Source organism: Eriocheir sinensis, unplaced genomic scaffold (assembly GCF_024679095.1).
Source record: "Eriocheir sinensis breed Jianghai 21 unplaced genomic scaffold, ASM2467909v1 Scaffold129, whole genome shotgun sequence".
NCBI lineage: Eukaryota > Metazoa > Arthropoda > Malacostraca > Decapoda > Varunidae > Eriocheir > Eriocheir sinensis.
The window spans coordinates 193259-206777 of NW_026110617.1; the positions used below are offsets into that span (position 1 = coordinate 193259).

Consider the following 13519-nt stretch of genomic DNA (forward strand, 5'->3'; position numbering starts at 1 on the left):
ACGTTAATTTGGGCTGGATAAACATCTTGAAAGTGGTTGCCAGTTCAGGGGCGAGAACACCTGGTGATTTCAGCCGCCGGAGCATGTGAAGCCTGTATGAGGCAGAGCTCACCACGATGTTGGCATGTGGGTCCCAGGTCAGCTTGTCGTCAAGTGTAACGCCAAGGAGTTTGGTGGAGCTGACCAGGTTGAGGGTGGAGTTGCCTACTGTGAGGGTGGGCGCTGGGGTTGGGGTGGGGGAGAAATCGAACAACATGGTAACTGATTTCTGGTGGTTGATGGTGACGTTGTTGTTGGTAGTTCCGGTGAGGAGGTAGTCAAGAGTTTGCTGGATGTGGGTGTAGCTTGGGTTGTTGTTGTTTATGGCCGTGGCAATGGTTGAGTCATCAACGTACTTTCAACGATGCTCGGTGTCCAAGAGAGCGTCGTTGATGAGGAAGAGGAAGCACAAGGGGCCCATCCTGCTGCACCCCACACGTGAGGGGCAGGAAGCTGGACACTTTTCCCTGCACACGTACGGCCTGGCGGCGACTGGAGAAGAAGTCGGCTAGCCAGGAGATGAGGCATTCCCTGATGCTAGTGGATGCTGCCTCGGAAAGTATTATTGTGTGGTCCACTAGGTCGAATGCTTTACGGAAGTCAATGGTGCAGACGGCAGATGTTTTTCGTTGGTCTAGGTTCTTTTGAATGAAGTCTAAGAAGCTGGTGAGGCAATGAGTGGTGGAGGAGGCCCGCATGTTGCCAAACTGTCGCACATCAACCCCGGGTGCCTGATCCTCGTACACCCAGTCTGCCACGAAGCTCTCGCACAGGAGGCTGGGCAGCGGAGTTACCATTACCTTTGATGAGGTTTCAGGCCCCGGTCCGCCGCCGTAGCAGCGCTCCACAGGGCCGCTAACTTTATAACAGTAATATTAGCACCTAAAGTTGTCCTCAATCCTCATATTTGTTAAGTCGTAGGATTTAGTGAATAAGTGAGTCTCCAGGGCTTTCTAGAAGATTGCCAGACTGTCACTGTTCTTATCATCCCCGGGTAACTCATTATAGAGCCGCGGGGCACTCTTCTCAAATGCTCTAAAACCAAGTTCCAGGTTGACCCTGGGCTCATAGAGTCTATACCGTAATGTACTGTGTCTCACTGACATGGTGGTGTCCAAATAAAAATCCTGAAGTATATTTCTCAAATATTTAGGTTTACCAAGTCGCGTTGCTTGATAAATCAAGACACATATTTTGTAGACTATTCGTGCCTTAATGGGTAGCCAATGCAAGTCTATAAGTGCAGGTGTTATTATCTCACGGGGGGGCAGACCCTTTATTAGCCTTGCCTTAATGGGCAGCCAATGCAAGTCTATAAGTGCAGGTGTTATTATCTCACGGGGGGGGCAGACCCCTTATTAGCCTTGCAGCTCTATTCATAGCAAGTTGTAGTTTCTTCAGCAGATATTTAGGAAGGCCATACTAAAGGGAGTTACAATAATCCAGCTTACTAGCTACATGATTATATATAAGCATCTTCATAGTCTTATCATCCAGATATTTCTTGACAAATGCAATATTTCTCAGATGGTATCCTGCCGTTCTCACCACCTGATTGATCTGTTCTTTGAATGATAGAGTGCAGTCAAGTATCACAGCTAAATCTTTGACTGACTTTTTTACAGTCATAGTGTCATCTTTTATCCGAAGAGTGGAAACATCTAGCCTCCTGAGATCCTTGTTCTTCCCCACAATCAAGCATTCAGTTTTATCCTCATTCAGTTGCAGCTGCTTAGAATTCATCCATTTCCCAACATCATCCATAATTCTGCTCAGCTTATCTTCAGTGTTTTCCACGTCACTCAGCGACAAATAGAACTGTGTATCATCAGCATACAGTTTAAAGTCAACTTCATGCCTTCTTAGCAAATGTGAAAGACCGATAGTATAAACACAGAATAAAATTGGAACCAGTTCCCTGGGGGACTACTCTTTGCAAATGTTTATGAGTAGAGAACGATTTATCTATATGCACACAGTAAGTTCTGTTCTCAAGGTAACTCCTCAAATAATCCAGCGCGCCACCCTCAATTCCAATATTCTTACAATCCTGAGGCAATAGACTGTGCTCCACCGTGTCAAACGCAGCACTCAAGTCTAACAAAATCAGAACACCACACCTCCCTTCATCCATGAGTACAAGCAAATTGTTTACCACCGAACAGAGAATAGTTTCAGTTGAGTAAAGCCTCTTGTAGACTGTTTATTTATTCGGTAAGGCCTGCACCACTAGCAAATGCTCCATTAGCTGATTTAGGATCACATTTTCAAGTATCTTAGATAGAAACGTCAAGTTGGATACTGGTCTAAAGGAACTAAACACTGTGAGTCCAGTTTACCTTTAACGATAGGTTTCACGATCGCCGCTTTCTCACTCTCAGGGAAAGTCTTGTTTTCGATACTAGTGTTAACCATCACAGTCACACTCTTAATGATGTCACTTATCGGCAAGGGATCGTTATCACAGTACGTCAGTTTCACCTGTGTATGATAGTTTTCACCACAGCCACATCCACTTGTTGAAAGCTTAGCTTTATTTCAGGGACTGGAGTTTCCACAGCGGATCCATGGTAACCGCGGTCGCCTCTAAAGTTCATGATAACTCTCTCAATTTTCTTGTCAAAAAAGTCTAAAAACTTATTTGCCAGCACTTCATCCGAGAAACCATCCGGAAGTTTGTTAACCTTTCTGTTTCCAGTCAAACTGTCAAGCACCTTATATAATTTATTGATGTTAGGCCCTGCCTCCACAACCTTATTCCGATAGTATTCTCTTTCCCGTTTTATCACAAGCCGATTTTCTTTGTTTCTTGCCTCCTAGTATGCTCTTCTTGCATCATCTGTTTTTTGCATAAACCACAGTCTTTCTTTTTTCTTCTCTCTTTTTGCCCACAGTATTTCCGCATCAAACCAAGGTGCATCATTTCTCAACACTATCTCCTTTTCAATCAGAGGACAGAGGCTGTTATACTCATCTTTAGCTAAACCATTATATAGCTTAACCAGACAGGTAGCACAATTTCCGCGTAACACCGAGCCATGTTCACAGATTTCACGACATTTAATAGTAATTTCCTGTATTACAAAGTTAATCAGTATTTCTGGTTGAAAATCTTTTCGCAATCTGAACGTAATTTTTTTTTTCTGCACTGCTTCCCTCACGTATGAAATTTCAAAGGTTGCCAATTTATGCACCGGGGATATACAACATATTTCATCAACACACACCCCTTGCACTAGATCACCGTCTATATCGCTGAAAACCAAGTCTAGCACATGACCCCCTAAAGAAGTAATCTCGTTCTCTTTATTCATCAGGTTGAAGCTGTCCATCATCTCAATGAAGGCCATGGCAGAAGAATTTTCAGAATCACCAATCCCGGTCAAAAGCACCCGCGATGTCGAGAACGACGACAATGGTGTCCAGGCCGGTGTCTAGTGAGTCCTGCTAATCTCTGGAGACGAGCAGTAGGAGGCCTGAAGTGGAGCGGCCAGATCTGAACCCAAACTGCTGGTCAGTGATGAGGGCGTTTTTCTCGAGGTGGCGGATGATGGCCTCCACCACTACTCTCTCTCTCTCTCTCTCTCTCTCTCTCTCTCTCTCTCTCTCTCTCTCTCTCTCTCTCTCTCTCTCTCTCTCTCTCTCTCTCTCTCTCTCTCTCTCTCTCTCTCTCTCTCTCTCTCTCTCTCTCTCTCTCTCTCTCTCTCTCTCTCTCTCTCTCTCTCTCTCTCTCTCTCATGCCCGATACTCTACACCAGTATCAGCTGTCAAGGGATGACTTGGTTGCCCTGCAGCGTTGTGTGCAGACAGACTCGTGGCACAAACTCACTGACAGCATCAACCATCAAACGACTGTTGCCTCCATGTGGCACCTTATCAACAAGGTTGTGAAAAAGAAAACCCCTAGTGCCCTCCACCACAGCCCTGGGCCCGTATCCTCGAGAGCTATTAACTTTTACTCTTAAAGTTACTATCAAAGTTAATAGTTTCAAATTATTAAGAGTAAAAGCTATCCTCGTCAACTTTGAGTGTAGGTATTAGCAAATCCTGGCTACTATTATCTTCTTCTTCTTCTTCTTTATGGCGGGCTCGTTGTTAAGGACGCCTCCGTGCTAAACGTAAACATCCGACATGAATTAAGTATATATCTCAAAAGAATAATAAAGAAAAGATGTATAAATGTACAACAGAAACATAATAAATGGCAAACACAAGAAAATACTGAGTTTTGTGGCAGATAGAAGCAGCCTCTAAGGCTGCTTTTACTCCGTCACTCGTCAATACCCGTATCTCCCCGCCTGCGTCACGACTTGCTCTGCTGAAATTACCGCACCATAACCACGTCATCTGCCCCAATGAGCACATCTACGGGCCGGAGAACCAACGCAGAAAAGGAGTAAGTTTAATTGGTCGCCAGATGAAATGGTCTTCTTACATCAAATTCAAGAAAAAAGACGTATAATTAATCAGAGGGTGTTATGGAAAGAGTATCACCCCTGAGGATAAGAAGAGAACGTGGACTGAAGTGGCAGAAGCTGTAACAAGGTTAGTAATCACATATTCATGGTTCAATTAGCTTACAAACTAACCTAACCTAATCAATTGGGTATTTTTTGCATAATAACACAACCACTGACCTTCCAAACAGAGCATACCTTTTTATTCTGTATCTGAATAGTTTCATTATGACCATTTCTGCCACAACCCCCTCTCCCTCAACAACCTAACATAACTAAACCTAACCATGCCAAACCTGCCCCGTCCTACCGAGCACATCCTAACTTAACATGCCAAGTTTGTTGGGGGGGAAGAGGGGGTTGGTATAGATAGTTAAGGCATATTTGCCCTGTTTTTATTCTTTATTAATTTTTATTTGTTTACTATTATTTTTTTATTGGGGGGGGATGCTAGGCATGCCAGACTATGGACACTTTTACAAGTACTTTATGTCAAGACTATATGGGAATAGGTAGGTTTTGTGAGAATGGTAAAGTAAGATTAAAATAGTATATTTATAGCATTGGTCAAACAGATTATGGTGATATAATGTTAGATTGGAATGTACTCAAGATAATGAAATTAAGGTTAATGCTTTTATTTTTTTGTTACATATTCACATATTCATGATTCAAGTAACTTGCAAACTAACCTAACCTCGTCAAATGGGTATTTTTGTATACAAACACAACCACAGAGTTTCCAAACAGAACATACTTTTTCCTACTGCTTCACGTGAATAGCATCATCATGACCATTTCTGCTGCAACCCCCACTCCCTCAACAATCTAACATAACTAAACCAACTCCTGCTAAACCTGTCCTACCTGACACATCCTAACCTAACATGGTAGGTCCCCAAGTGCCAAATCTGCCCCGTCCTACCGAACACATCCTAACTTAACATGCCAAGTTTGTTGGGGGGGAGGAGGGGGTTGGTATAGATAGTCAAGGCATATTTGCCCTTTTTTTATTCTTTATTTATTTTTATTTGTTTATTATTTATTTTTATTGGGGGGGATGCTAGGCATGCCAGACTATGAACACTTTTACAAATACTTTATGTCAAGACTATATGGGAATAGGTAGGTTTCGTGAGAACGGTAAAGTAAGATTAAAATAGTATATTTATAGCATTGGCCAAACAGATTATGGTGATATAATGTTAGATTGGAATGTACTCAAGATAATGAAATTAAGGTTAACGCTTTTATTTTTTTTGTTACATATTCACATATCCATGATTCAAGTAACTTGCAAACTAACCTAACCTCATCAAATGGGTATTTTTGTATACAAACACAACCACAGAGTTTCCAAACAGGACATACTTTTTCCTACTGCTCCATGTGAATAGCATCATCATGACCATTTCTGCTGCAACCCCCACTCCCTCAACAATCTAACATAACTAAACCAACTCCTGCTAAACATGTCCTACCAAACACGTCCTAACTTAGTATGGTAGGTCCCCAAGTTTGTTAGGGTGGAAAGGGGGTTAGTATAAGAGAGTCATGTCATATTTACCTGTTATTTTATTTATTCCTTATTTAGATTTTTTTTGGGGGGTGGGTGGGTTGGGCATGCCAGGCTCTCAACACTTTTACAAATATTTTATGTTAAGACTATATCGGAATAGGTAGATTCGATGAGAATGGTAAATGGTAGAAAAGTAGATAATGAAAAGTAGTATTTATGGCCATGCTCATAACAACTAAAAAGTTAATGTCTTATGATGCATGTAAATAAAATATTGGTACTGATTTAGCTTTCCATCACAGCATGTATTAAATGTTATTGGAGAAGTTATGGGAAATAAAAAGCATGCCATAGTGAAACGATTAAGAAACTTGCTTCACATTTATACCCTGACAGTGCCTTCCCTGGGAGTGGACCCCGTACGCAGGATGACTGTGAGAGGCGTTGGTACAACGTACAACAAAAATCAAAGCCTTGCAATGCCAAGTGCAAGAATGAGCAGCGGCAGACTGGTAGTTTTTTTTAGTTGATATGTCTTTAAATGTAAAACTTATATTAGTTAGTTGTTTATGTGCTCACAGAATGCAGCTATACTGGCCACAATGCCTTTATTTCAGCTTAAAGTTAATAAGTGAAGGGTTTTAGCCAAGACAGGCACACACTTACTCACACACTCAAACTCATGTACACCACTCTCTCAGCTGCACAGCCCCTGAGGGAGTAAAAAGGCCCTCACTGTATGGGGGACTAGCTGCACAGTTCAGACAGGGAAGTTCCACACCAAGGCCTCACAGCATACACTGGTTTACCCCTGCCCCTTCATAACAATGACATTTCCCCCAGTAGCTGAGTGCCCCACACGTGTGGCACCACAGATACGCAGGCGCCTGCTTATATAACTGACATTAACTGTGGTAGATAAACTGGTGTATGACATCATAGGCTGCTCGTCTCATGTATTTGAAGGGGTACCAGAGCCATTCAGCATTGACATGATGTGCTAGGGATAGGACAGCAGCAACAGTCAAGCAGCAGTGAAATATTGACTGGCCTGTATGTTTTTGGCAAAAACTTTTATATTCTTATTAAAACAATTTATTAATTACCCTTAATTTCATATTCTTTGTAGATACACACTTTATCAGTATTGCTAGAGACCATCCCAGCACATTGTTCATTACTTGTGGAAAAGATATCATTAGCTGCTCCGGCAACAGCCACTGCTTCAATATCTGCTGGCCCTATGACACCAGCCACTGCTTCATCATCTGCTGGCCCAATGACACCTGCCACTGCAAGGGATGACAATGAAGCTGCTCCACCAGTCACCACCTACTTCATCAGAGTTAAGAGATGCCTTTCATAGGGCAGCAGTATAATTTTTTGATGCTGGGGCTGAATATTACTGCCTCAAGGCTATGATTTTGTCACTTTTTTTTAATTACTGAGGAGGTTAGGGTGGAAGGGGTGAAAAATAATTTGTGCTGTTTTTCGACAGAAGTGATTAGCAAATTCATTCAAAGCACAAAATTTACCGGAAAAAAAATTGTGTGCCATTGTGAGTGGGTTCACTTGAGATTGGGCTCCAATACGCCTCCGTGGTCTAGTGGTCAGCATGCCTGGCCTCTATCGGGTTCTACCCGGGTTCGAATCCCGGCCTGGGCAGTCGGCGTGCAGCTCACCCAGCTGATCATCCTCCCTCTCGGGCTGGTCGATAAATGACTACCTGGGGAAACTGTGGTAACCCGGATGTCACACTGGCCCTGTGTCCCGGGGTAATGGACTCCCTCTCACCACAGGCTCAAGGCCCAATGTTACGGAGATGAGCACCGAGGCCACGCGCTGCTATAGTGTATGCCCCAACTTTACCTTTACCTTTATTGGCTCGACTGACAGACATGGCTTTGTATGTCGAAGGTCACTGGTTCAATCTCCACAGCCAGCACTCTCTAACTTGGATTTTTCCGAGTTCCCTAGAGCCTAGATTAATTTCTCGGTGTTAAATGAGGAGATTTGCACCGGCACCCAGTCATGGGTGTTACAAGATGCGTTGTTACAATCAGGGGCGTCATTTGGCCTTCAAAAGTGGGAGGGACATTAGGGCAGGCAGCTTTATATATATATATATATAAATATATATATATATATATATATATGTATATATATATATATATATATATATATATATATATATATATATATATATATATATATATATATATATATATATATATATATATATATATATATATATATATATATATATATATATATATATATATATATATATATATATATATATATATATATATATATATATATATATATATATATATATATATATATATATATATATATATATATATATATATATATATATATATATATATATATATATATATATATATATATATATATATATATATATATATATATATATATATATATATATGTTCATTCGATGAAGAATAACCATTATAAGATTGAAATTAAACCTTGACTTTGATCTCTCTCTCTGTCCGGGTGTAATTGGTTAAAACAGTTGAATCGTGAGAGAGAGAGAGAGAGAGAGAGAGAGAGAGAGAGAGAGAGAGAGAGAGAGAGAGAGAGAGAGAGAGAGAGAGAGAGAGAGAGAGAGAGAGAGAGATTTACATATATTTACATTGATAACCAGACCACACAGACCCTAAGGCCCAAACAAGGTGGTCTGTCCTAAACCTAAGTGACAGTTGTTATGTGGCCACCATGGTGTTCAAACTGACCTAGTGAACATTTAGATGGAGGAGATAGCGGTCAAGATTATTCTTAAACGATGCAATCGAGTTACACTGCACCACTGATGGTGGTAATCTGTTCCAATCTGGAACGACAGCATTAGTGAAGAATAATTTTGTGCAATCTGAATGAACTTGTCTACATTTGAGTTTAGCGCCATTATTTCTCGTTCGCGTCGAATCATCCATCACAAACAGCTTGGTTGGATCCACGTTGGTAAAACCGTTAAGTATTTGTAAGCACTCGATCAGCTTTCCTCTGAGGCGGCGTTTTTCAAGAGAAAACAGGTTTATATGTGAGAGCCTTTCCTCCTAGGGTCTGTTTCGTAAGGAGGGAATCATCTTGGTTGCTCTACGCTGAACACCTAATTTAGCAACGTCTTTCGCATGGTGGGGAGACCAAAACTTCACGGCATACTCCAAATGAGGTCTGACGAAACTATTATACAAAGGTAGTATAACATCTTTATTCTTGAATGAAAAATATCTCTTAATCAAACCTATCATCCTGTTTGCATTTTTAACGGACTCGATGCACTGCTGGGAACACTTGATGTTAGACGCGACTGTGACGCCAAGATCTTTGACCGAGTGAACGCCTTCAACTTTAACGCCGCACAGTTCATAGTCCTTCTTTATATTTCTAGATTCAACCTACGTAATCTGGCACTTGTTTATATTAAAAGGCATTTCCCATTTTACTGACCGATCTGATATTTTACGCAAATCTTCTTGTAGGCTCCGCCTGTCACATTCCGTAAGTACCGCATTGCCGATTTTCGTGTCGTCCGCAAATTTACTTATGAAATTTTTGAGACCAAGGTCAATGTCGTTGATGTAAATGACGAAAAGAACGAGTCCCAGGGCAGAGCCTTGGGGGACAACACTAGTGACTGGCATCCACTCATTGGTCACTCCATTTGCTACAACTCTTTGCTTTCTATTGCTTAGCCAGTGCTTGATCCATTCGTGAAGCTTACCCTCGATACCTATTTCCTTGATTTTATGAAACAACTTGTAGTGTGGGACTTTATCAAACGCCTTCTGGAAGTCTAAATAAATATTTTCAAGTGATTTAGAAACATCATAGTGTAACGGTGGAAGGCTTGGTTGCGTGTAGCTCAGACAGGGTCTTGGTGGGCGAACAAGGCGTGAAGGGAAACACTCGCTGCTGTAGGTGAATATATTCTTAACCTAAATACAGGGGAGTTGGAGAGAGCCGAGACAGTAGGTCTGTATCAGTTGGGCTCTCAGGAAGGAGTGAAAATTAGAGACTTGGAAAATAATGAAATTACAACTGGTCACGTACGTCAAGGTGACCCCTAAGTTTGACGAAATGCTTGTTACACATACCGAGACGCTCGTCCGATAAACACTGACAGATGACATTCCTACAATGGTGGCGTGACCTATCTGAAGTGGGGGGTTTTCCACTTGCATTCCTAATCCATGGTGACATATAATAATAATAATATATTGATATAACTACAACTACTATAACAATAGACTGCAAGAAACTCGATATAGAGCGTTGATAGATTCGACAAACAAGATATGTTGTTACGGAAACCATGTTGCGAGTCCAGGATTAGCGAAGTACACTTTAGGTAGTTAACTACCTTATCTCGAATAACTGTCTCAAATAATTTAACAATAATTGAAGTTAAGCCTGTATATATCAGGTAATTTTCGGTCGCCTTTTTTTTTAAATGGGTGTTACGTTAGCCATTTTCCAATCACTAGGAACGATACCATGGTGCAAAGACATATTAAACAGCATTGTTAAAGGTCTGAGTATCTCTCTTGATATTTCTTTAAGTAATTTTGGACATATTTTATCACGTTCTGGACTTTTGTTAGTTGTAAGTGACTGCAGCGCTTTGAGGACCTCATCTGTACCGATTTCAAAGTCAGGGAGGGAATGACTCGGATTTTTAATAGTGTTAGGAACAGCAGCAGTATCGGTAGAATTACTATTAAAAACCGAGGCGAAATAAGAATTTAACGTGTTCGCTATGCGTTGGCTGTCTGTCACGATATTGCCCGAATTATCTGTTAATGGGCCAATCCCACTTCAAATCTCTTTTTCGTTGTTTATATATCCTAAAAAAACTTTTAGGATCTGACTTGCAGTTTACCGCAATGTTTACTTCGTAGCTCCGTTTCGCCTGTTTGATTAAACTTTTGACTTGTCGTCTTGCTTCGTAGTACCGTGTACTATTTTCGGTAGAGTTATCGGTTTTCTTTTGCCTATATAACAAGTTCCTCTTTTGGAGAGCAAGTTTGATTCCATTATTAAACCATGGAGGATTTTTAATTTTTCGCCGCATTTCACAAAATTGCACTGATTTATTTTGTTCAGTTAGTAATCGAGCTTTAAAGTCTTGCCAAGATTCTTCGACGTCGATGTTGGATACTAATTGAAAGTTCGTTAATGACTGTCTTATTCTTTCAAAATCCGCTCTTTTAAAATTGGGAAACAATACTTTATTCTCTGCAATCCTTGTTTGAGCTCTTACGTCGAGACGCACCAGTCTATGATCGCATGATACGAGGTGTTCGCCAACGCTAACATTGTCAACTAAGTTCTCTTGGGTTACTAATACAAGATCAAGAATATTATTATCTCGCGTTGGTTCACTAACCATTTGGCTTAGGCAGTTATTTTCAAGGAAGTCTAACATCTTGTGCGATTCCCCCTCGGATCCCGTGAGTGTCTGCCAGTCTATATGCAGTAGATTAAAATCGCACAAAATCAATGCATCACTGCTTCGGAGAGTTCTTTGCAAAACGCTAAACATTATTTCATCATCCTCGCGTGATTGGCCTGGAGGCCTATAAGTGACAGATATGTTGATTTTTAATTGATCGGTATTTGTGCTCACACTCACGTGTTCTACATTACTGTCCTCTGGTGTTTTACCAACGGGCTGTAAGCTACTTTTGATGTAAAGAGCTACTCTTTCCCCTCTACGATTAACTCGGTTTTTATTGAAAAATATAAAGTTATCTATATTATATTCAGGAATTAAGTCATTATTAGTGGTGTCAATAAATGTTTCAGTTACGGCAATTACATCAAAGTCTTCTGTTTTAATTAGGCACTGATATTCATCGATCTTATTTCATAAGCTTCGAGTGTTAAAGCTAGGAAAAGAGAGAGAGAGAGAGAGAGAGAGAGAGAGAGAGAGAGAGAGAGAGAGAGAGAGAGAGAGAGAGAGAGAGAGAGAGAGAGAGAGAGAGAGAGAGAGAGAGATTTTAGTTTAGCGTCAGGAAATGTTGATAATGGGAATGGTGGTTGTGGTGGTGGTGGTTGTGGTGGTGGTGGTGGTGGTGGTGGTGGTGGTGGTGGTGGTGGTGGTTGTGGTGGTGGTGGTTGTGGTGGTGGTGGTGGTGGTGGTGGTTGTGGTGGTGGTGGTGGTGGTGGTGGTGGTTGTGGTGGTGGTGGTGGTGGTGGTTGTGGTGGTGGTGGTGGTGGTGGTGGTGGTTGTGGTGGTGGTGGTTGTGGTGGTGGTGGTGGTGGTGGTGGTGGTGGTTGTGGTGGTTGTGGTGGTGGTGGTGGTTGTGGTGGTGGTGGTGGTGGTTGTGGTGGTGGTTGTGGTGGTGGTGGTTGTGGTGGTGGTGGTGGTTGTGGTGGTGGTGGTGGTTGTGGTGGTGGTGGTGGTTGTGGTGGTGGTGGTGGTGGTGGTGGTGGTTGTGGTGGTGGTGGTGGTTGTGGTGGTGGTGGTTGTGGTGGTGGTGGTGGTTGTGGTGGTGGTGGTGGTGGTTGTGGTGGTGGTGGTGGTGGTGGTGGTGGTTGTGGTGGTGGTGGTGGTTGTGGTGGTGGTGGTTGTGGTGGTGGTTGTGGTGGTGGTGGTTGTGGTGGTGGTGGTGGTGGTTGTGGTGGTGGTGGTTGTGGTGGTGGTGGTTGTGGTGGTGGTGGTGGTGGTGGTGGTTGTGGTGGTGGTGGTGGTGGTTGTGGTGGTGGTGGTGGTGGTGGTGGTGGTTGTGGTGGTGGTGGTGGTTGTGGTGGTTGTGGTGGTGGTGGTGGTGGTTGTGGTGGTTGTGGTGGTGGTGGTGGTTGTGGTGGTGGTTGTGGTGGTGGTGGTGGTGGTTGTGGTGGTTGTGGTGGTGGTGGTGGTTGTGGTGGTGGTGGTGGTTGTGGTGGTTGTGGTTGTGGTGGTGGTGGTGGTGGTTGTGGTGGTGGTGGTGGTTGTGATGGTGGTGGTGGTTGTGGTGGTGGTGGTGGTTGTGGTGGTGGTGGTGGTTGTGGTGGTGGTGGTTGTGGTGGTGGTGGTGGTGGTGGTTGTGGTGGTTGTGGTGGTGGTGGTGGTGGTTGTGGTTGTGGTGGTGGTGGTTGTGGTGGTGGTGGTTGTGGTGGTGGTGGTGGTGGTTGTGGTGGTGGTGGTGGTGGTGGTGGTGGTGGTGGTGGTGGTGGTGGTTGTGGTTGTGGTGGTGGTGGTGGTTGTGGTGGTGGTGGTGGTTGTGGTGGTGGTGGTGGTGGTTGTGGTGGTGGTGGTGGTGGTGGTTGTGGTGGTGGTGGTTGTGGTGGTGGTGGTTGTGGTGGTGGTTGTGGTGGTTGTGGTGGTTGTGGTGGTGGTTGTGGTGGTGGTGGTTGTGGTGGTTGTGGTGGTGGTTGTGGTTGTGGTGGTTGTGGTGGTGGTGGTGGTGGTGGTTGTGGTGGTGGTGGTGGTGGTGGTGGTGGTTGTTATGGTGGTGGTGGTGGTGGTTGTGTTGGTGGTGGTGGTGGT

General features: G+C 43.0%; 1 protein-coding gene across 1 annotated transcript; it reads right to left on the minus strand.

The window, feature by feature from the left end:
* Nucleotides 1-386: 386 nt before the first annotated feature.
* LOC126989755 (uncharacterized) lies at nucleotides 387-836 on the minus strand. The gene has a single exon (XM_050848362.1). The coding sequence runs from the start codon at nucleotides 834-836 to the stop codon at nucleotides 387-389; it is 450 nt and encodes a 149-aa protein (XP_050704319.1).
* Between the last annotated feature and the right edge of the window lie 12683 nt (nucleotides 837-13519).

Excerpts from the sequence above, each read along its gene's own strand:
- LOC126989755 (XM_050848362.1), bottom strand. The coding sequence starts at position 836 with ATGGTAACTCCGCTGCCCAGCCTCCTGTGCGAGAGCTTCGTGGCAGAC.